Source organism: Eurytemora carolleeae, unplaced genomic scaffold (assembly GCF_000591075.1).
Source record: "Eurytemora carolleeae unplaced genomic scaffold, Eaff_2.0 scaffold566, whole genome shotgun sequence".
Classification (NCBI taxonomy): Eukaryota; Metazoa; Arthropoda; class Copepoda; order Calanoida; family Temoridae; genus Eurytemora; species Eurytemora carolleeae.
The window spans coordinates 193,477-215,026 of NW_019396457.1; the positions used below are offsets into that span (position 1 = coordinate 193,477).

The 21,550-nt window shown below is 35.0% G+C and overlaps 1 protein-coding gene across 4 annotated transcripts in view; it reads left to right on the forward strand.

The window, feature by feature from the left end:
• The first annotated feature begins 665 nt into the window (after positions 1-665).
• Positions 666-21,550, forward strand: part of LOC111703643 (uncharacterized) — a 21,796-nt gene continuing 911 nt past the window's right edge. Inside the window, exons 1-17 of one of the 4 annotated variants that reach the window (XM_023475653.1) lie at positions 666-918; positions 1,443-1,903; positions 2,060-2,158; positions 3,120-3,265; positions 6,065-6,173; positions 6,679-6,813; positions 8,587-8,653; positions 9,592-9,712; positions 9,852-10,020; positions 12,635-12,770; positions 13,492-13,537; positions 15,260-15,381; positions 16,158-16,268; positions 16,712-16,776; positions 17,357-17,412; positions 17,791-17,879; positions 19,496-19,624. In XM_023475653.1, coding sequence (XP_023331421.1) covers positions 1,869-1,903; positions 2,060-2,158; positions 3,120-3,265; positions 6,065-6,173; positions 6,679-6,813; positions 8,587-8,653; positions 9,592-9,712; positions 9,852-10,020; positions 12,635-12,770; positions 13,492-13,537; positions 15,260-15,381; positions 16,158-16,268; positions 16,712-16,776; positions 17,357-17,412; positions 17,791-17,879; positions 19,496-19,624 — 1,635 coding nt within the window. In that variant the 5' untranslated portion in view covers positions 666-918; positions 1,443-1,868. Of the gene's footprint in view, positions 919-1,442; positions 1,904-2,059; positions 2,206-3,119; positions 3,266-6,064; positions 6,174-6,678; positions 6,891-8,586; positions 8,654-9,591; positions 9,713-9,851; positions 10,021-12,634; positions 12,771-13,491; positions 13,538-15,259; positions 15,382-16,157; positions 16,269-16,711; positions 16,777-17,356; positions 17,413-17,790; positions 17,880-19,495; positions 19,625-21,550 lie in introns of those variants that run through there. The other 3 variants (XM_023475652.1, XM_023475654.1, XM_023475656.1) reach the window with 3 other exon arrangements.

The following is a 21,550-nucleotide window of genomic DNA, read 5'->3' on the forward strand; positions in this document are numbered from 1 at the left end:
AGTGCTTCAAGGCAACTGAAACATACTGATTCTTATTTTCTCATCACTAAATCGTTTATTAAAATCATTTATTTCTTAAGACTTTACCGAATGACGGCTAATGAGGGGGGTTTACATTTTACTCCTTTGTACAGGGTGTCCCAATAAACATGGTAATAAAGAGACGACATGAAAATCTTCATTGATGTCCGATAATTGATTATTTGGAAATCCCAATACTTAGTAGTTTTAGTGTTGAATGTTTCAACTAAGATACTAGTAAGTGTCACCCAAATAATGCCGCGTGGAGCAAAGACGATATGGAAATCGTCACTTAATTTCCATGTTTATTGAGACACCCTGTATGATTTAGTTATGGCTTAAAACCTTTACTGGAATTATACAATCTGAAAGCTCTTAAGGACATTTTTCATTAGGCCAGTAATAAAAAAACAATATATTTTTATATAAAGACAATCAAATATTGCAAGAGTTAACAAATTAATAATACTCCGACAGCCTCAAATTTCTTTACTTGTCCCAATATTCGGTTACAAATAGTAATAAAGTAGTTGCCACATAACTCAAATTTTCTAATCTCTACATCATTGCAACTTGATGGTGTTTCAGACTTATATTATTTGATCTAACAGAATCAATAGTTTGAAATATCTAATGAAATTGGGTTGAAATGATAAAGGGATTAGAAAAACTGAGTTTGTGACAAAGACTTAATTCCTTTGATACCTAGATTAATAATAACAACCTGAGATGAGATTCTAAAAACTTAAACCTGAGTAAAACCCGGTCTTTACGTCTACTTAGACCCAAGTAAAGCTCAAGTCAAGACTCGGGTTTTGGATGGCCTTGAGTTTAGTAAAAACCAACCACCTTGGGTTTTTCGCTTTTTAAGGCTCAGGTCTTCAACAGCTGATGATCGTAAGTTTCGTAAAAACTATTATATTTGTACATTTAAAATCTCGCGAACTATTTTTAGTGTCAAATTTGATCAAAGGTATGAAATCAACATACTATGCAAATAATGTATCTACGTTAAGTTCGAATTTTCGAATTCACATCTCCTTGTCACAGCTGATCTGCCGGCAATCTTTCTGCTACGGAGAGAAAGCTTTCTGGGCAATCTCTAATTGGTCGAATCAGAACCAATTCAGACTTGGGTTCTATCTGAGCCCGAGTCCGGGTTTTACTCGGGTTCAAATAGATTCTAGTACAATTTAGATGGCAACGTAGAATTTTTACACTCTGAGTACACCTGTATTCTGACGTCACAAGTGTCAACTTAGTTTTTGTGACCGAAAAATTATTAATAATAGCGATCATTTTAGAATAAAGTGCTTATCTTACAGTAAAATAAGTGCAATTTTATGTGTTCTTTATTTTCTGTTTTTACACTTTGGTTTTCCCTGTTATATTTGCTCGGGTTTAAGTTTTTAAAATCTCAGCTCTGGATTCCTGCCGTAAAATATCGTTTGATGGATTTAAGAGTTGTAACACTTCTAAGGTTCAAGATTTTTCAACATTGTAAAAAGATAGTTTATTCTATTTTTAATATAGATGTCGTCTGTGATTCCGTTGTTGATAAAATTATCTTGATTCTGTATTCAGGGGCGTATTCAAGAATTTATTCAGAGGGGAGCATACTTTTTTTCGGTTTAAAAGGGGGGGGGGATGCAACCTTTGTTGGGGCCCCAAAACCCCTGGAAATCATAGATTTCACAGATCCAGGGATGGGGGGGGGGGCTGAGCACCCAAAGCCCCCTTACCCAAATACGCCCCTGTCTGTATTTTAAGTTCAGTTCTTTCTTGACATTCGTCACGCTACAATAGTAATATTTCTCTGTTTCTTTTCAGACTGCTGTTTCATAAAAATGGCAGAAACAACTCCTGTATCAACTCTATTCAGGAAAAAATCAGATTAGATCCATCTTATCGATCATTTCAAACCTTATTAGAAACTAGCAAATGTATAATTTCTCACTTTTAGTTTAAGGTTGGTATAACAAGTTTAGGGCGTAAAAGGGATTTTCTGTATGGTTACAAATTGATTTCATGGACTCAGGGAGTTCTGGGATTGGAGATTAAAGAGAAGTCCAGAATTCAGTACAATGGTTGGAAACATGGAGCATAATCATATTTTGGAGCAGTTTACAGAAACCAGGTAAACATGGAGCATAACCATATTTTGGAGCAGTTTACAGAAACCAGGTAAACTTGGAGCATATTCATATATTGGAGCATATTCAAATATTGGAGTATATTCATGTATTCGAGAATATTCATTTATTGGAGCATATTCATATATCGGAGCATATTCATATATATTGGAGTATATTCATATATTGGAGCATATTCATATATTCGAGCATATTCATATATTGGAGCATATTCATATATTGGAGCATATTCATATATATGGAGTATATTCATATATTGGAGCATATTCATATATTGGAGCATATTCATGTATTGGGGCATATTCTTATATTGGAGCATATTCATATATTGGAGCATATTCATGTATTGGAGCATATTCTTATATTGGGGCATATTCTTATATTAGAGTATATTCATATATTGGAGCTTATTCTTATATTGGAGCATATTCATATATTGGAGCATATTCATATATTGGAGCAGAAAACAGTACCGCTTAACAGTTTTTGCAAAGATATAATAGCACAGTTACAACTTCAAAAATTTTTTCAGCTTTTCCTAGTAAACCCAAGAAGAAGAAACTAGGTGTTTTATAAAAATGGAAATCAAAACCTTATTCAACGGACTGTAAGCGTAATGTCAAATGACCCTCCATACAAAGATGACAAAGCCAGATTTACAATGATGCCCTTTGTTTGATCAAACATGAATTATATATCAATTTTTTTTTTGCGAATTTGCGATGTTTCAGTAAGTTACTTGCGCATTTATTGCTAATCAGAAACATTTAAGAAACATAAATAAGCACTTAAGAGTCAGGAAAACGAAGTTATCTTCCACATTTTTAATCAGGTTAAGATTTTAAGAGTAACGTTGTAAATTGGGTGTTGCCATCTTTGCATTTGGGGTCACTTAAAATTAGGCTTACAGTCCCTTTAAAAGATTTACTTCTTCCTTGTCTCTAGGTTTAATGAAGATCTAAAGTCCTGTGAGGAGTTCAAGGGTAGAGCAGAGAAACTGCTCAGTTCTACTGCAGATCCGGAGCAGAACTTGAACCTTAGATTTCTCATCGCGGAACTGGATACATTCATATCCGGGTTTCCCTTTACTGGTAAAGATTTGTATTATTTTTTCGTTTGCTTTAACATAGTACTTATATCTGGATCCGTTGGATACGTAATATTTTGGCTCCTTGGATCTTTTAAGATATAAATACTTTACTTATACATTTAAAGATTTCAACGGGTTCACATTAAATGACAAAGTATAGGATTACATGTTTTTAAGTTAAAGTTTCAAAGCAAAAGCTAGGTTCTCCTCCGGCTGGGGGTTATAAGGAACCTCAGTGCAGGCTGGATGGTTCTCAGGTACCTCTCCTCTGGCTGGGGGGTTCTAAGGAACCTCTCCCCAAGCTGGATGGTTCTCAGGGACCTCTCCTCTGGCTGGGGGGTTCTAAGGAACCTCTCCCCAGGCTGGATGGTTCTCAGGGACCTCTCCTCCGGCTGGGGGGTTCTAAGGAACCTCTCCCCAGGCTGGATGATTCTCAGGGACCTCTCCTCCGGCTGGGGGGTTCTAAGGAACCTCTCTTCAGACTGGATGGTTCTCAGGGACCTCTCCTCATGCTGGATGGTTCTTAGGGACCTTTCCTTAGATTTGGGGGGGATCTTAGGGACCTCTCCTCTGGCTGGGAGTATGGGGGGTTCTTGGGGACCTCTCCTTAAACTTTCTTTGATAAAAGCGATCTCAGATTTATTTAAAAACTTGAATGTAAAAACATACCTTGAGCTCCATTTACAGTTTTCTATCTACATGTTCCAGTTTGAAGGATATTTAAAAGAATGCCTGATTCACAAGAGTACCCTTTTACACCGTTCTCTGAGTAACAAAGTAGAAGATATCGTCGTTAACATGTGATGTATTATATCCTAGTTGTCCATTAACAGTTGTCTATCTACATGTTACAGTTTGAAGGATATTTAAAAGAATGTCTGATTCACAAGAGTACCCCTTTACACCGTTCTCTGAGTAGCAAAGTAGAAGATATTGTCGTTAACACGTGATGTATTAATATCCTAGTTGTCGTTGTTGCATTCGCAAGTAACACACCTGTGTATCTGCTCCGGTCTGAGTGGTCCTCCTAGTCCCGTCCAGGCGAGGGTCGCCTGGCTACGTCTAGGGAAGGAACAGAGAAGGAGGAAAGGAGTAGATGAACCGCCTGGTCTGTCTTGGACTGCAGGAGAACGAGAACGCTCAGGATCGGTATCCAGGAGATCGAGAGAGAGAGATGGATCCACAATCCGGAATCCAGGAATCAATTCAATAATAACACAGGAAGGCCTTTAGGATCTTCTTGGCATTTATCTGGAATATAAACACCACTATAGATATGACACAAGAAAGGACAAGAGACATGGACAATACAAAGATCACAATTTAAAGACATATAGTGGTGCCATCCTGGAGGGTTGGAGGAGATGAGACAGCAGCCGTGAGTAGAACCTAGATAAGGTTCTATGAGTGGGGTGGCGATTTGTCGTCAATTTTTTAGAGAAACCTCATTTAAAAAATTGTAGTTTTATGATAGAAAAACAAGAATATCTTCGTTGTTTTTGCTCAGTCGAATGGTTATGTTGTAAATCGGGGGCATTAATTTTTTTAAAAGAGCCGGGCACCCGTGAAATTACTCCGACAACCCGTTATTTCTTCAAAAATGTTCTGGAAAAAAATATTCTTTGCTTGTTTCATTTATCTAATACTCGAATAATCATTTTTTTGTACAACACAAACTTCAGTTGTGTTTATTTATATTTTGAGAAGTTGAGAGAAACTTATTTTGTTAGAATGTTGGGAAGAAACTAATATTAGAAACTTTTAATACATTTTCTTAAACTTATCTGGGGAAGGTTTGCTTTAACTTTAGAATCAGGTTTCTAGTTTCTTTTTACTATCATAACAGGGGACATTAGTTCCAAAACTAACACTTGGCCCATTTCTAACACTGAGTGTTAGAAATGGGCACAAATTGAAAGATTGGGTTTTTGGGATCCCGGCTCATATCCAGAGTAAAAGTCGATAATAAAACTATAACCAACATTTTATTAAACATGACGAGGACAATAATTCCCAATTTTAAACTTATAATATATTATTAAATTATATTAAAATTATATTATATAATTATATCAATAAATTATAATAGGCGTTCATTTTTATAAACCTCTTGACCGTTTTCAAGACAATGTTAGGCTTTCCATTTTTGAACATATCCTGAATTTGAAACATTGTCTCGTTTTCGAGACAAAACCCACTTTCCCGTTTTTGAGTATAATCCTCAATTCAGAACAAAACTCACTTTCATAACACAAAAATAAATCACTGAAAACAAAAATTATCTTATGAAGACTAAATTAGCTTCTGAATTATTTCTAGAATTTAAGTTTTCACATTTTATCTGTTAATCTAGAGAATATTGATGATTTGTTTAAATTGACAAATGAATGTCACAATTTATTTTAAATTTCACAGACGATCTTCAGGTTATTCCGCTGCTATAAGAATATAACTGTTACTGTAAGCGTAATTTCAAGTGACCCTCCATGGAAATATGGCAATGTCCGATTCACAGCATTATACCCTCAAATGCTTTTGTCAGAACAAATTTGAATTAAATATCCATCTTTATAGTTTTGAAACCTGATTATTTTTAATTTTGGTTTTTACTACTTGCGCACTTATTCTACACTAACATTTAGTCCCATTATCAAAAGTAAAAACTTTTAAACCTTGAAAAGCGACAATATCTTCCACATTATTCATTAGATAAAGGTTTCAAGGTTACCGTTGTGAATCGGGCATTGTCATCTTTAAACGACGGGTCACTTGAAATTTCACTTACAGTTCTTTAATATAGGTTTCTATTACCCCATGAACTATATGGAGGGGGTGCAGGTTGATTTTGAAAAGCTTTTAGAGTGGAGTCCACCAGAATCTGTTAAGGACTATGAAAACATCATTGCAAGGTATAGTCTTTTTAATTTGAAACATGAGGGTTGGGATATAGCTTAGCCACATCGACATATCCACGTGTAAACTTTTTAGTTAAAGGATTTTAGTTTAATCCGGGTTATCCCATGACCCATTTTCTTGAATTTAGGTTTCGACCTCCAAAAGTAACCTATCTTGCGGTCAACGACCTTCAGAATATTCTAAGGTCTGAAAGGAGGCCTCGGAATTAAATTAGAACATTAAAAAATCTATGATTCGAAACCTAACATGACCCATTATTAGTGATTCTAAATTTTTACCTGCGGAGGTCATGAATATTTGGAGGTCAATTTTATTCGTGCTCTATGTAGATGACCACCATTAGTGGCTGAATGAAATTGTTAGGACCAAACGCATCCTAAAAAATGGGGCCCCTAAGTGTTGAATTGCACCCCGCCACCTTTACGACAGTGGGTGAGGGAACGGACTTCCTAATAAACGGATTAAAATTCATAAGTTTTGGCCTCTATCCTTGTATAGATACTCCAAGTTCTCTACCCTGGCTGATCAGATAGTTGGGATGATGAGGAAAGGAATTGAAATGAAGCGAACCAACCATGCAGTTTCCATGCAGGGGGTGGAGGAACAGTGCAGATCTCACCTAGGAGAACCCAGGTAATGAAGCGAACCAACCATGTAGTTTCCATGCAGGGGGTGGAGGAACAGTGCAGATCTCATCTAGGAGAACCCAGGTAATGAAACGAACGGCTCAGCTACATTTTGCCTAGTCACAATTTGCCTAGTCAAATTTTGCCTAGTCACATTTTGCCTAGTCACATTTTGCCTAGTCACATTTTGCCTAGGTAACAGTTTGCCTAAGTAACATTTTGCCTAGTAACATTTTGCCTAGGGTAACATTTTGCCTAGAGTAACAAAAGAGCGAATTTTTTGCCTAGTCAATAATTTTTTCACAAAGAAATTTTCATCAATCCGAGATTTTTTTTCAATGATCCGAGATTTCTTTTTAAAAATCCGCAAATTTTTTGGCAAAAACTTTGCAAATTTTTGAAAATCATTCAGTTTCCTTTAACCCAATCAGAAGGAGAGACACATTGAAAATGGCTCCCATGATAACTGCAGGGCTTACAAGGCGGGTAAAGCCAAACTACAGAGATAAGCATAACTTCTATTATGTTTTCAATGGGGAGAGGGCAGAGATCAAGAATTGGCGCTGTTCCCAGAGATCATGCACTGCAACCCTAACAACGAGGATATCTACTGGAATCCTGGTAGGGGATGTACTCCCAACTCATGGCCATACCAACAAGCTGCTGAAGACGAAAGCTAAGACCACAGAAAAGGCTGTGATTGAGAAGTATGCCAATGTTCAAGGAAAGCAGAGATCAAAGGACTCCAGACAGAGGGTGAAATTTGTTGTAGAAGCTTTCCATACCATGCCGAAAGCTGATTATATCCAAACCCTTGCACATGACCAGCAGAAGATAAAAAATGATAAATAAAGATCACCTGTGTATTCCTATGTGTATTCCTATGTATACTCCATGATTATGTAAAATGTATTTAAAAAATATATATATATATATATATCTGATGCATAACCATATTTTATCTTTTGTAGAGTGACAGGAATGTTAAAATTGCTGTACAGAATACAATTCAATTCATTAATTTTAATTCATTAAAATTTATCTGGTTAAACTTTTAAAAAAATGTTTAATTCTTGACAAAATTTGTTTTTTATAAAAGATTATTGACTAGGCAAAAAACATGCTCTTGCGTTACCTAGGCAAAATGTTACCCTAGGCAAAATGTTACTAGGCAAACTTGAACTAGGCAAAAAGTTACATAGGCAAAATGTTACCTAGGCAAAAGTGAACTAGGCAAAATGTGACTAGGCAAAATGTGACTAGGCAAATTGTGACTAGGCAAAATGTAGCTGAGCCAAACGAACCTACCGTGCAGTTTCCATGCATGGGGTGGAGGAACAGTACTTTTAACTGACAAATATTAATTTAAAAAGAAGATTTGGTCTTCAATTTCTGGAACCCCTATCTCTCTGAAAAAAAAACATTTAAAAATATTTTTTTAGTCGGTCCTAGCCTTAGAGATTCCGCCAAAAAATTGTTTCGCCTTTATCTAAGTAAAGTATCATTTTTGAATGTTTTTTAATGGTGGGGGGGGGGGTATGATCTTGTGCTAGGATTGGGCTCAAATATTAACTTTTATTCATGATCTAGACAGAAGATTCTTTCTGACGTTATTCTGCAAACATTTCAATTTTAGATTAATAAAGATAATTATTTCAATATTTTAGAGGAAATCTCTCAGCTGCTCTTAGTTTTTTAGTATTACATTAGATGTCTAAAATTTAAAATATAAAAAATTTGGTAGCAATTACAAAATTATACTATATTTGTTTGTTTTTAGGGAAACTGTTTTCTATAAACCCTTTCAGACTTTAAACTTCACGGACCAGGAAAACAAGCGACTACAGGTATCCTTGTAAAAACTTTTTATTGAAATAATATTTTTACTAAAGCACCAAGTGTAGTAGCTTGAATATTATTTTCTCCAAGTTTTATTTGATGTATGATGTGAATAGTATTTTTATTCTTTTAGTATTTTACCAGAATATATTAGGTAGAAGGTTTTTATAGTCCTGCTCACATTTAGCTTTGAGGTCAGAACTATAATGTGAAGTTGATCCCTTCAGTAATCCCTAATCCTCTGCAAACCAACTAATTAAAAACATTAGAGATTGGGAAAATAATTCTTAAAAGAGACTGTTCACTATTAAGTATTTGTTAATGGAAAATTGATTATTTAAAATCTTAAATGTGACCTGTGCATTTCTTGCTTCAAGCACACTGAAGAAATTATCAGAATTCAACACTCGGAAATCTTACACAATATTTATCAGATTAAGGTTTTAAGGTATCGCTGTGAATCATGGACATATGTCTCTTTATGCCTAGAGGGTCATATAGACTAACATAGACTGACCTTTTATGCCGAGAGGGTCATATAGACTAACATAGACTGACCTTTTATGCACTTCAAATTCACCTGTCCATTGCGGAGTTAAGATTTATTAAAAAAAAATGTGATAACTTGTTTAAAGTCGGCTTGTTTCAAGAAAGTTTTCCAATCAATCTTAATTTTTTTTTCAACACAAATGCATAAAGCTTAAATCAAGATTATTTTTGTAATATAATTTTCATTTTCAGCTATTTGCTTGTTTTGTGTGCGTTACATTAAATATGTAAATGTTTTTTTCACATTCGAATATTATTTTCTTCCTAATTGTTTCAGTGCATTATTTATAAATAGATAAATGGAATTATGTGGTTTCATTCAGAATTCATGAAGTCTTTTTTGGGATATTAAATTTCTATCGTAAAGGAAAAAAATAGAAATAAAAAATATTTCTAGGCTGAAGCTCTCTCTGCCATTGAATCCTCCGTGCAAGCTGGATTTCTGACATTGGCCAACTTTGTGTCGACTGAGTACGCTTCTGCAACCCGACCAGAGATAGGAGCTTCTAGCATTTCAGGTAATACACTTTTGTTTACCGATCAACGTGTCGAGTGTCGAGATCATTTTTATTTTTATTTTTATCTTTTATCCTGATCCTCCCCTGCTCCTGATCCTGATCCTGATCATTAATCTTGTTCTTAAAGTATTGTTTTCAGCTGAGTATTACAAGGCATGCTTGGCCTTCCACACCTCGACCAACCTGACCGCCGAGGAGATCCATCAGAAGGGGTTGGACGAGGTTGGGAAGATTGAGGAGGAGATGAGGGAAGTAATCAAGGAAATGGGACTCAACCTCACCTTGCCTCAGTTCATGGAGAAGCTTAGGTACTGACAGAGGGACTGATTTTTTGTCCTTAACTATAATTTTGTAATCCTTATAACATTGCCACCAGGTACTGGAAATAGGACTGATAACTAGTCTCATACTATACTTTTCTAATTTTATTTATGTTACCACCGATACTGATAAAGGAACTGATTACTCATCTCAACTAGTTAAATTGGTCACCTGAAATCTTCTAATCCTATTAATGTTACCACAGATACTGAAAAAGGGACTGATTTCTCATCTCAACCAGTAATTTTGTAATTCTTATAACGATGCCACCAGATACTGGAAATAGAACTGATAATTAGTCTCTAACTATAAATTTCTACTCTTATTTATGTTTCCACCGATACTGATAAAGGAACTGATTACTCATCTCAGCTAGTAATTTTCTAATCCTATTAACTTTACAACCAGATACTGATAAAGGAACTGATTACTCATCTCAACTAGTAATTTTCTAATCCTTTTAACGTTGCCACCATATACTGATAAAGGAACTGATTACTCATCTCAACTAGTAATTTTCTAATCCTTTTAACGTTGCCACCATATACTGATAAATGAACTGATTACTCATCTCAGCTAGTAATTTTCTAATCCTATTAACTTTACAACCAGATACTGATAAAGGAACTGATTACTCATCTCAACTAGTAATTTTCTAATCCTTTTAACGTTGCAACCAGATACTGATAAAGGAACTGATTACTCATCCCAAACTATAATTTTCTAATCCTTTTAACGTTGCCACCATATACTGATAAAGGAACTGATTACTCATCTCAACTAGTAATTTTCTAATCCTTTTAACGTTGCAACCTGATACTGATAAAGGAGCTGATTACTCATCTCAACTAGTAATTTTCTAATCCTATTTATGTTGCAACCAGATACTAAAAATGGGACTAATTACTCTAATGTTGCCACCATTATTTAAGTTGAAAATTTAAGGATTAGAAAATTAGAAATTTGAGTAAGAGGAGAGGGTTTAGTTAATTCCGCAGGAATTTAAAGATGCAGAGCTGACTGGATAAATTTATTCCTTTAACGAAAGTCAATTAGGATTAGTGTGAAGAGGGTATTGCTACTGGTAAGTTGTAAGGAAAAATGTGTTGATTAATTTCTATAGCATTTTTAGGCACATTCAGTTTTCATATCTGCAGGTTCATATGATTACAGGGGTTTCTCAGAACCCATTGGGGCCTATAAAAACCCTGGAAACCATAGATTTAATGATAAGATTATTTAATTAATATTAAATATTTAAATAGTTAATATTTATGTTAATGTTCATGTTTAAAGGTTTGTTATGTTCATGTTCATGTTCATGTTCATGTTCATGTTCATGCTCATGCTCATGCTCATGCTCATGCTCATGCTCATGCTCATGCTCATGCTCATGCTCATGCTCATGTTCATGTTCATGCTCATGCTCATGCTCATGTTCGTGCTAGTGTTAGTGTTAGTGTTAGTGTTCGTGTTCGTGTTCGTGATCATGGTCGTTATCATGGTCGTTATCACGGTCATGTTCATGGTCATGATCATGATCATGATCATGGTCATGGTCATGGTCATGGTCATGGTCATGGTCATGGTCATGGTCATGGTCATGGTCATGGTCATGGTCATGGTCATGGTCATGGTCATGGTCATGTTCATGTTCATGTTCATGTTCATGTTCATGTTCATGTTCATGTTCATGTTCATGTTCATGTTCATGTTCATGTTCATGTTCATGTTCATGTTCGTGTTCGTGTTCATGTTCGTGTTCATGTTCATGCTCATGCTCGTGTTCGTGTTCGTGTTCGTGTTCGTGTTCGTGATCATGGTCATGTTCATGGTCATGATCATGTTCATGTTCATGTTCGTGTTCCGTGTTCCGTGTTCCGTGTTCCGTGTTCCGTGTTCCGTGTTCGTGTTCGTGTTCGTGTTCGTGATCATAGTCGTGATCATGGTCATGATCATGGTCATGTTCATGGTCATGGTCATGTTCATGTTCCGTGTTCGTGTTCGTGTTCGTGTTCGTGTTCGTGTTCGTGTTCATGCTCGTGTTCGTGTTCGTGTTCGTGTTCGTGTTCGTGTTCGTGTTCGTGATCATGGTCGTGATCATGGTCGTGATCATGGTCATGTTCATGGTCATGTTCATGGTCATGTTTGTGTTCGTGTTCGTGTTCGTGTTATCATAGTCATGTTCATGGTCATGTTCATGGTCATAATCATGGTCATGTTCATGGTCATGTTCATGTTCATGGTCATGTTCATGGTCATATTCATGGTCATGTTCATGGACATGGTTATGTTCATGTTCATGGCCATGTTCGCGGTCATCTTCATGGTCATGGTCATTGTCATGCTCATGCTCATGCTCATGCTCAAAGGTTAAGAACTGCATACGTGGGGTCACGTGAGGTCCCACACAAAACTTGGGCCTTATCGGTTCAGCCGTTTTAACATTTATTGGAAACAAACTAACAGATAGACAAGCCAAATTTATATTTAGATATGTAATTCCGAGCAGTGTTTAGGATCCATTTCATTTTGCCCCTTTGATCCGGATTTGGGAAGCCATAATGTTGCGGATCCTATGCACTGCATCCATGATTGTAGGACAGATAAGAGCAACTTCTTCAACTCTCCCCAGGAGCTGCTTGACACCTTCAAGGATATTATCGAGAACAAGATTGATAAACATATTCTTCTACTCTTCCATTCTAAACCTAAAACTAAGATGGAGATAAGAGAGGTCAGTCTTCTTGGGAAATTATGCATTTGGTTTCAGTTGAAAAATAATCCCGTTTTGATGCCTTTTTTTAAGAGAATTTTATTTTTTCTTGATTAAACGAAATGAAAGATAGAAACATGAGTGGAAATTCCATTTTCCCATTCATTTACCTTTTATTCCTTAAAGGACAGTTGAAATTATATATGTGATCTCCACAAGGACATTTAAGAAGTTACACGCCTAATCCATCTCTAAAATATTTTATCTGTGAACTGACGAAAAAGATATCAAATCTTGAACCCAGTTTAATAAAAAACAGCAAGCATTAGGTTTTAGATAAATAACCAAGGATATCTTCATCATTTTTTCAAAGGTTGCAATTTGACGGGCGGCATGTAATTCTTTCAATGAAATTACATCTTACATCCTTTAAGCTTTAAAATATTACTAAAAGAGATTGTAACCGTAATTCTAAATGATCTCCCATGCAAAGATAGCAAAGCCAGATTCACAATAATACTCTTAAATGCCTTGTCTGAGCAAGTATGACAAATATATCTATGGTTTGCGCATTTCTCCAGCAGTTAAACATAAAGGAATTATCAGAATTAAACACTTAGCAAAGGGACAATATCTTCCACATTATTGATCAGATAAAAGCTGTTATGAATCTGGCATTGCTATCTTTACACGGAGGGTGACATGAATATACGCTTACAGTCCCTTTAAACCATGTTTCTAGACTCCAGCAAGTACCCCTGATGCCCCTGCTGCCTATTATATAGCAGGTAGAAGTGCAAATGTTAAAATCATTTTCTAGTCTAAGGGCGATAAGTAATTAAAAGAAGTGGGATTTTTTTGCAAAGAAAGCTGGTTTGGGAATGGTAAAATGGTCGAATGAAGCTAAGGTTTAATGGTTAAGAGGGATGCAGAAGAAAAGAAATATGTTAGAGAAATTGGGAACAGTTAGAGAAGGTGGGAAAAGGTTAGAGAAGGTGGGGAAAGGTTAGAGAAGGTGGGAAAAGGTTAGAGAAGGTGGGGAAAGGTTAGAGAAGGTGGGGAAAGGTTAGAGAAGGTGGGGAAAAGGTTAGAGAAGGTGGAGAAAAGGTTAGAGAAGGTGGGGAAAGGTTAGAGAAGGTGGGAAAGGTTAGAGAAGGTGGGTAAAAAGGTTAGAGAAGGTGGGTAAAAAGGTTAGAGAAGGTGGGAAAAAGGTTAGAGAAGGTGGGGAAAAGGTTAAAGAAGGTGGAAAAGGTTAGAGAAGGTGGGGAAAAGGTTAGAGAAGGTGGGAAAGGTTAGAGAAGTTGGCAAAAGGTTAAAGAAGGTAGGAAAAGGTTAGAAAAGGTAAGAAAAAGGATAGAGACATGTTGTGAAAGGTTAGATAAAAATTCAGATCAGTTAAATTAAACCATAAATAAGAAAAAACGAAATGCCCAATAGAAGATTGAAATGTTCTGAAGAAAAGTAAAACTATAGTATTTTCTACTGTTTAAACATTTTATTCTTTTTATTTAAACTATATTCTGAAAGAAACTTGAAACCATTTTTGTAAATTAAAATTGATGAATTCAAGATTTAACTTTATTCTGTTTGTAAATTTGACGTTTCAACTAACTGAAACATTTTTACTAACAAATTATTCCGGCTGGGATTTAATCATTTTTTTCTTGAAATTCTAAAATTTACATTGAATTTACATTTATAGCTTGTTTACATTCTACTGTGACGTATTAGGACAGTTTCATTGTAAACAAACAAAATTTAGTAAACATTAATTTGCCAGGCCTCTCCTGCTCTAATCAGGAAGGCCAAGCTTTATTTACAATCTTTGTTATTGTTTACAATAAAACCTGTTCCTGAGCAGTCCTAAAAATAAGCAGTAGAATATTGGTAAACCCTGTCCCTCTCTCCAAGTAGTTTTATTCTAATTGTGTCGGACTATATGTTAGAGTGTGAGAATGGGTTCTAATAATTCAATTTCAATCTTTTCAAATCCAAATTTAATTAAATTCAGACATTGTTTCGTTTGATATCCTATCTCAGTTTGTATAAATATAGAATCCATTTTTAATATTCACATTTCACAATCCCAGTCAATCATGTTAAAAGAAATATCCTCCCAGATCGGAACTATTTATATAAAGTTGATTTCTCCATGTAAGCGGGAATTCGTATGTTTGGTTTGGTAGTCCGAAGCGGACTTAATTTAATGAATTTGAAATTTGAACCACCGATTCAAAGGTTTTGATTCAGGAAGGATTTGAATTGGTTATTCAAATAGGCAGTTCAGCTTGAGTTCAGCGACCCCGCAAATTTATTAAATTCAGTTGGTGCTTATCCCTCTCTTAAAATCCGACCAATCAGACGCCAGAAATCGTCTCTCCAACCAATCACAGATCGTGAAATAGCAAGTCAGCTGATTTTACAGTATTGATTGAAAAAAGGGACTGAAGACAGTAGGAAAACATTTCGGAAAAAAAAACAATGTTTTTTATTCTACTTTAAAATGATAGGCACTGTTGATGGTTCCAGGCCCGGACGTCTTTACGTGAACACTCATAAGTACCAGAGCCAACCTAGATATGAGATGATCAGTCTCAGCCTTCATGAATCCAACCCAGGACACCATCTCCAGGTATAGTCGTATACTCTAGTATCAGAGCTAACCTAGATATGAGATGATCAGTCTCAGCCTTCATGAATCTAACCCAGGACACCATCTCCAGGTATAGTCCTATACACTAGTATCAGCGCTTACCTAGATATGAGATGATCAGTCTCAGCCTTCATGAATCCAACCCAGGACATCATCTACAGGTATAGTCGTATACGCTAGTATCAGAGCTAACCTTGATATGAGATGATCAGTCTCAGCCTTCATGAATCCAACCCAGGACACCATCTCCAGGTATAGTCCTATACACTAGTATCAGCGCTTACCTAGATATGAGATGATCAGTCTCAGCCTTCATGAATCTAACCCAGGACACCATCTCCAGGTATAGTCGTATACGCTAGTATCAGAGCTAACCTAGATATGAGATGATCAGTCTCAGCCTTAATGAATCCAACCCAGGACACCATCTCCAGGTATAGTCCTATACACTAGTATCAGAGCTTACCTAGATATGAGATGATCAGTCTCAGCCTTCATGAATCTAACCCAGGACAAAATCTCCAGGTATAGTCCTATACACTAGTATCAGAACTGGAAAGGTTTCTCTCTGGGTATTTTTCTTATCTATAAATCTCTAGGTACGATTCTAAACTGGACACTGGAAAGGTTTCTCTCTAGGTATTATTCTAAACTGGGGAAAAGCTGTGTTTTGAGGAAATACATTTAACCTAAAAACTTATTTAATTGAAAACTGAATTGAGAATAAAGTTTGGGCATATTTGAACTTTGTTTAGGGTTCGTATACGCTTGAGAGAGCTGGGTGGCCTGAATTCCGTAAATCCATGGAGGATAGAGTATATTCACAAACTCCAACAAGATTTCCCATCAACACTGCATACGTAGAGGTAGATATTTAGAGAGAAAGAGGGGTGGGAGAAGGGAGGTGAAGAGGAATACAGTACCAGTCCCTTTCAACCACACTGGAAAGAAAAAAGAGTAAAAGTATGAAAAATTATTAAATCTCTCGGAGAATGGATTAAAATGCTTGATGTGTAAAAGCTGTTTGTTGTTGACTTCTTTAGTTTTGCGTTATTTTATGCCATGCTGATTCGTCTTATTCGATACTCTTACAGTGTGTCACAATAAATTGACCATTCAAAATTGGAAAATACATAATATTTTTGAAAAAAGGCAAAATACCTTGAAAACAGTGAAGAAAACTAGTTCATTTGCAAACCTCTTAACTCATGTTCTATACTTTATTTGTTATTCTTAAAATTGTCATGTATTTAGGGACACACTGTAACTCCACTTAAAAGGTTTAATCCATAAATTAAATTCATTTTAGGGTTGGGGTTTGTACTGCGAGACTCTGGGATTTGATATGGGATTGTATTCTAACCCATTAGACAGGTGCCATCCCACCAAACAAAACTGGACTTTTTCACGACAAAATTTGTTCACGTTGTCTTTTTGTCCAAATCACGACATTTTTAGTTCACCTTTTGACAGACTCGAATATTTGACCATATTTGTATGCAATTGTTCGGGATGGATGGGAGGAAATGGTCGATATATACTCGAGAAAAATCCGATTTTCTTAGTTGAGAGTTTGAATAAGTTTTTAACTAGTATGTCAATCCAGTTTTGTTTGCTGGGATAAGTTTAATGTTTATGGAAGAAGATAAATAAAGAGAACTAAGGACCCTGGATAGGGGGTTTTGTTTGTTGGGATAAGTTTGATGTTTATATAAATATAGATAAATAAAGAGAACTAAGGACGCTGGATAGGGGTTTTGTTGGCATTCTACACTCTACAGCCCGGTGGGGGTGTGCGGACTACCGACTCACCGACCCTTGCTATTGTATTTAATAAAAGTATTACAAAGTTGTCATAATGTGTCACAGTAAAATGTAAGCAAAATCTTTCCTTAGTTCTATTGAGTTTGTTCTTATTTATTTAAATTTTTGCAATTTTGTTTTTTCATATTAGGTATGGGCATCTTAGTGAGGAGATATTTCGTGCATGTCGACTTGTTGTTGATACGGGTCAGTACTTTAATCAATTATCATTATCCTTATTATTATTGTTGTTGTTGTTCCTGTTGGACCGAATGGGCCAACATTTTTTCAGGGAACTCTTGAGTACCCCGGTGGGTAACAAAGGCTAAAAAAAATCGAATTTTTTTTCTAATATCGATTTTTTTTTACATCGAAATTTCTTTTTAAAATTAGATTTTTTTATTATTATTATTATTATTGTTATTATTTTTATAGATATTGTTATTGTTATTGTTATTGTTATTGTTTTTGTTATTGTTATTGTTTTTGTTATTGTTTTTGTTTTTGTTTTTGTTTTTGTTTTTGTCTTTGTCATTGTCATTGTCTATTTTTTATTATTCTCATTCTCAGTATTATGATTGCCAGGTATGCATGCTCTGGGTTGGAGTCAGGAGAAGGCAGTAGAGTATATGCTGACCCATTCAGCAGCTACACTAGACAATATCAAGGGAGAGGTACATTTATTCTTCTACACACTTAAAGGGATTCTCCTCTAAAAGAGTTGAATTCCTGATTCTAAACAGAACTCTTTAAACTTTTGTTTGAGACAAAACTTTGGAGATATCCTTGTTTTCTAATCTATAAATTAATAAATTTAAATTTTGGTATTTCTAGAAATGTGATTTGTATCAAAATTATGTCCCTTTAAGACAGGAAACGACAATGTATTCCGCATTGTGACCCAGAAACGAGTTTAAACAGTACCTGTTTCAATCGGATATGCCTTTGTGTTTGCACAGTTTTGAATTGTTCCTCCGCTGTCATAATTAGTGAACAGTCCCTTTAAGGTTTTATTTATACTGTTTATATTTTCATTTACCATGAAAAAGTTTGTTCTGCATTTAGTTGGAAATTACTTTTCACTGTTCTTCAGTAAGATAAACTCATGCTAACTAAGTTTAACTAGAAGATTACTGCAGAAACCTTCGTATTTGTTTTCATAAAGAACTTGTTTTAAACCTTTCTGGCCTGGGGGAGGGGTGGGGGTCAATTTGACCCCCCCCCCCCCCTTCCTATCGTTTTTTAAGCGATAACTCAAAAAGTATTTGAGCTAGGAAGCTGCCTTAATGCCTTTATTGTACCAGACTAAATCTATATTTAGACCTTTATCCAGTTAATGGATTTCAACATTTTATAGCTCTTTGGAAAGCCTATAACAAAAGTAAGCAGATTGCACAATTTTTTCAAAGAAACTTTGCACAGATTTTTTCACAGGCGCCTTTAAGAAGAATTTACACATTTTCAGTTTTTTTTAAATACACATCTAAGTTTTACGAATTTTGCAATTGTTTTTGCTTATTTGAATTCGCTGGGTCATGGGCTTTTTAAAAATGTTTAATTTGTTGTAATTTGCACAATTTTTTTTGGCACATTTTTTGCTTTATAACTAGATTTCGCAATACATATTTGAATATTTGTAAATTTTCCATTTTTTTTTTGCAGATTATGAAGCCCAAGGGCTTTCCAAAAACTTATCAAATGTTATAGATTTGTACCACAATAANCGTTAAACCAGACGTCAGGCTAAATAGGTTTACGACTTGGAGGTTTTTGTGCATCGAAGTGTTTCAATTTATTTTGTGAATCACTAATGCAACTCCGTAATCGACTGGTTATTAAAGGTTGCATTGATATAATTTTTTAACAAATTCCAATTTATTTGGTGAATCTTTTGGTGATTTTTGATTTGACTGGTTACATGCATTGATATAAATATCCTTTTATGGGACTGTTTAACTTTTCCGAAAATACCCCAATTTTGCAATCAAATACATAAGTTGATGTTACCTATTCATTTTCAAAAAAAATTTTATTTAAAATTATTGGGTAATGTTGTGAATCATCTATGTTGCTCTATACTTGAATTGTTAATCAATGTTACATTGAAATTAAGTCCATTAAATGAATTGATCACAGTTTTTTAAAAATATCTCCAATTCCCAAATTTATCAAGTAAAATAGGTTTTGTGAAGAATACCATTGAGCAGTAAAATCGACTTTATTTGTATCTTTTTCCAGTTGGATATTTGTTCAGTTTTTCAAATAGATAAACAATCCCTTTAATTAATAGGTTAACCGGTATGTGACCTGGCCTGGGCAAGCTACTGGATACAAGATCGGTCAGATGAAGATTAGAGAGCTCAGAGCTCTAGCTGAGACACAACTAGGAGATAAGTTCAATATCAAGGATTTTCATGAGGTAAGATTTAGGCACTTGGTTTTAAACCTTTGGAAAGATAATGAGTTATTGGATGAAAAGTATAAAAAAGGTTAAAAATAGATTTTAATTGAATTTTATTTTTTCTTCTGTTAATGGTATCTTAATTCTATGTTGCATGCATTGACATCTAACTTTAACGAAAAGCACAACATCACAAGAATAGACATGACTTCTATAATAGTAAAGGGTGGGGGGTCAAAATCTGAACACACACAATGGACCCAAAAAATGCCTAAAATTGGAAAATAGTCGAAATCATGCAAATTAGGTTCAGTCAAAATATTTTACTTTGAATAACCTTCAAAACCATGGGGGCCATTGATATGTATTAATCATAGTGAATGTGGGGCAAGGTTATAATGCAAGGAAAGTTAAATGCAGTTGCGTATACTCTGCGTACATATTGAAACCAGTTCTCTCTGGGCGGAATTTGTAAACAAGAATAGATGCATCAGTGTTCGTTTAGTATGCGAGGAGGATAAAAGCATTAAATTTTCTTAATTTTGATAATTCACATTATAGTTTTATATGACTAGAATATGTCATAATTGATTTTTTATGTGAAAGATGGATCCCATGGAAGGCTTCGACATCCGTCTTGTGTTTACATTACCGCCCAGAGACAGAACACTTCAGTACAAAAGATGCTTACACCTCTGAAATAACTTTCCTTGCATTATAACCTTGATGTGGGGAAGAATTAATGATTAATGATTAATTAAACATATTCCAAAACCTAAAGAAGAGAAAATAAGAAATCAGCAAATAGGAAAAGATTTATGATAGACCTAGTTAATGGAAGGAATTTAGAAGAAAAAGGTAGAATATGAAACAAAATATGATTACTTATTTTTTCTGCTTTGTTGGCTTTTGATGTTTCAGCGCCATTTTATTTTGTGCTTGTTCATTACGTTTTATGCTTTAGTTTAATCTTTTTATTGTTATCAGACCAATAATAATTCAATATGACAAATTTCTTGAGACCTTAATGAACAATCTTCATAATTGTATTATGTCACACCAGCGTGCACATAAAAAAACCATAAATTCCTTACTTAAAGATATGAGAAAAAGAGTTTCAGTACTACAAAATAAGAATTTAGATATTAATTCCAATCTTTATCTCGAACAACTTTATCTCGAGCAAAAAATTTTAAACTTTGATGATGACTTAAATCTTCGGAACTGCGCCAGAACTAAGCTATGGCACTCTATGAATTTTGAGAAACCAACTAAATCTTTTTGCATGCTAGCTAAAGCACAAAAAGGCAACGACTCTTTAAACCAACTTAAAAAAAGGGACGAACAGGGGGTTATAGTAGATTATGATAATGATGAAGAACGTAATTCTGATATATGTGACTTCTTTAAAGGCATTTATAGCAAAGTTCCAGAAAAAAGCTTAAATCTTGAAGAATTTCTTACTCCTGAGATTATGAACAGCGATTACGTTCAGTCGAAAAAATTATCTAACTTAGATTCAGAGAGGGACAATGTTCCAATCACACACTATGAGCTTACAAAAGCATTAGAAGAAACAAAGATAGGTTCTAGTCCAGGTTTAGACGGTTTCACGTACGCTGTACTCAAATTTTTATGGCCTTTAATTGGACACCCTGTTACCAAAGGCTTCGAAGTTATGGTAGAAAAAGAGGAATTATACCCAAACTTAAGAACTGCTAGTATTAAACTTATTCCAAAGAAAGGCGACTGCTCAATGATTAAAAACTGGCGCCCCATTAGTCTCCTATCTAATGTTTACAAGGTCTTTTCGAAAGCTTTCGCCAATAGACTAAAACGCATTATTGATTCAAACACTTCTGATACACAGAAAGCTTACTCAAAGACAAAAGTCATACATGAAGCCTTAATGAATATTTTACAATTCATTAAAAAAGGTAAACT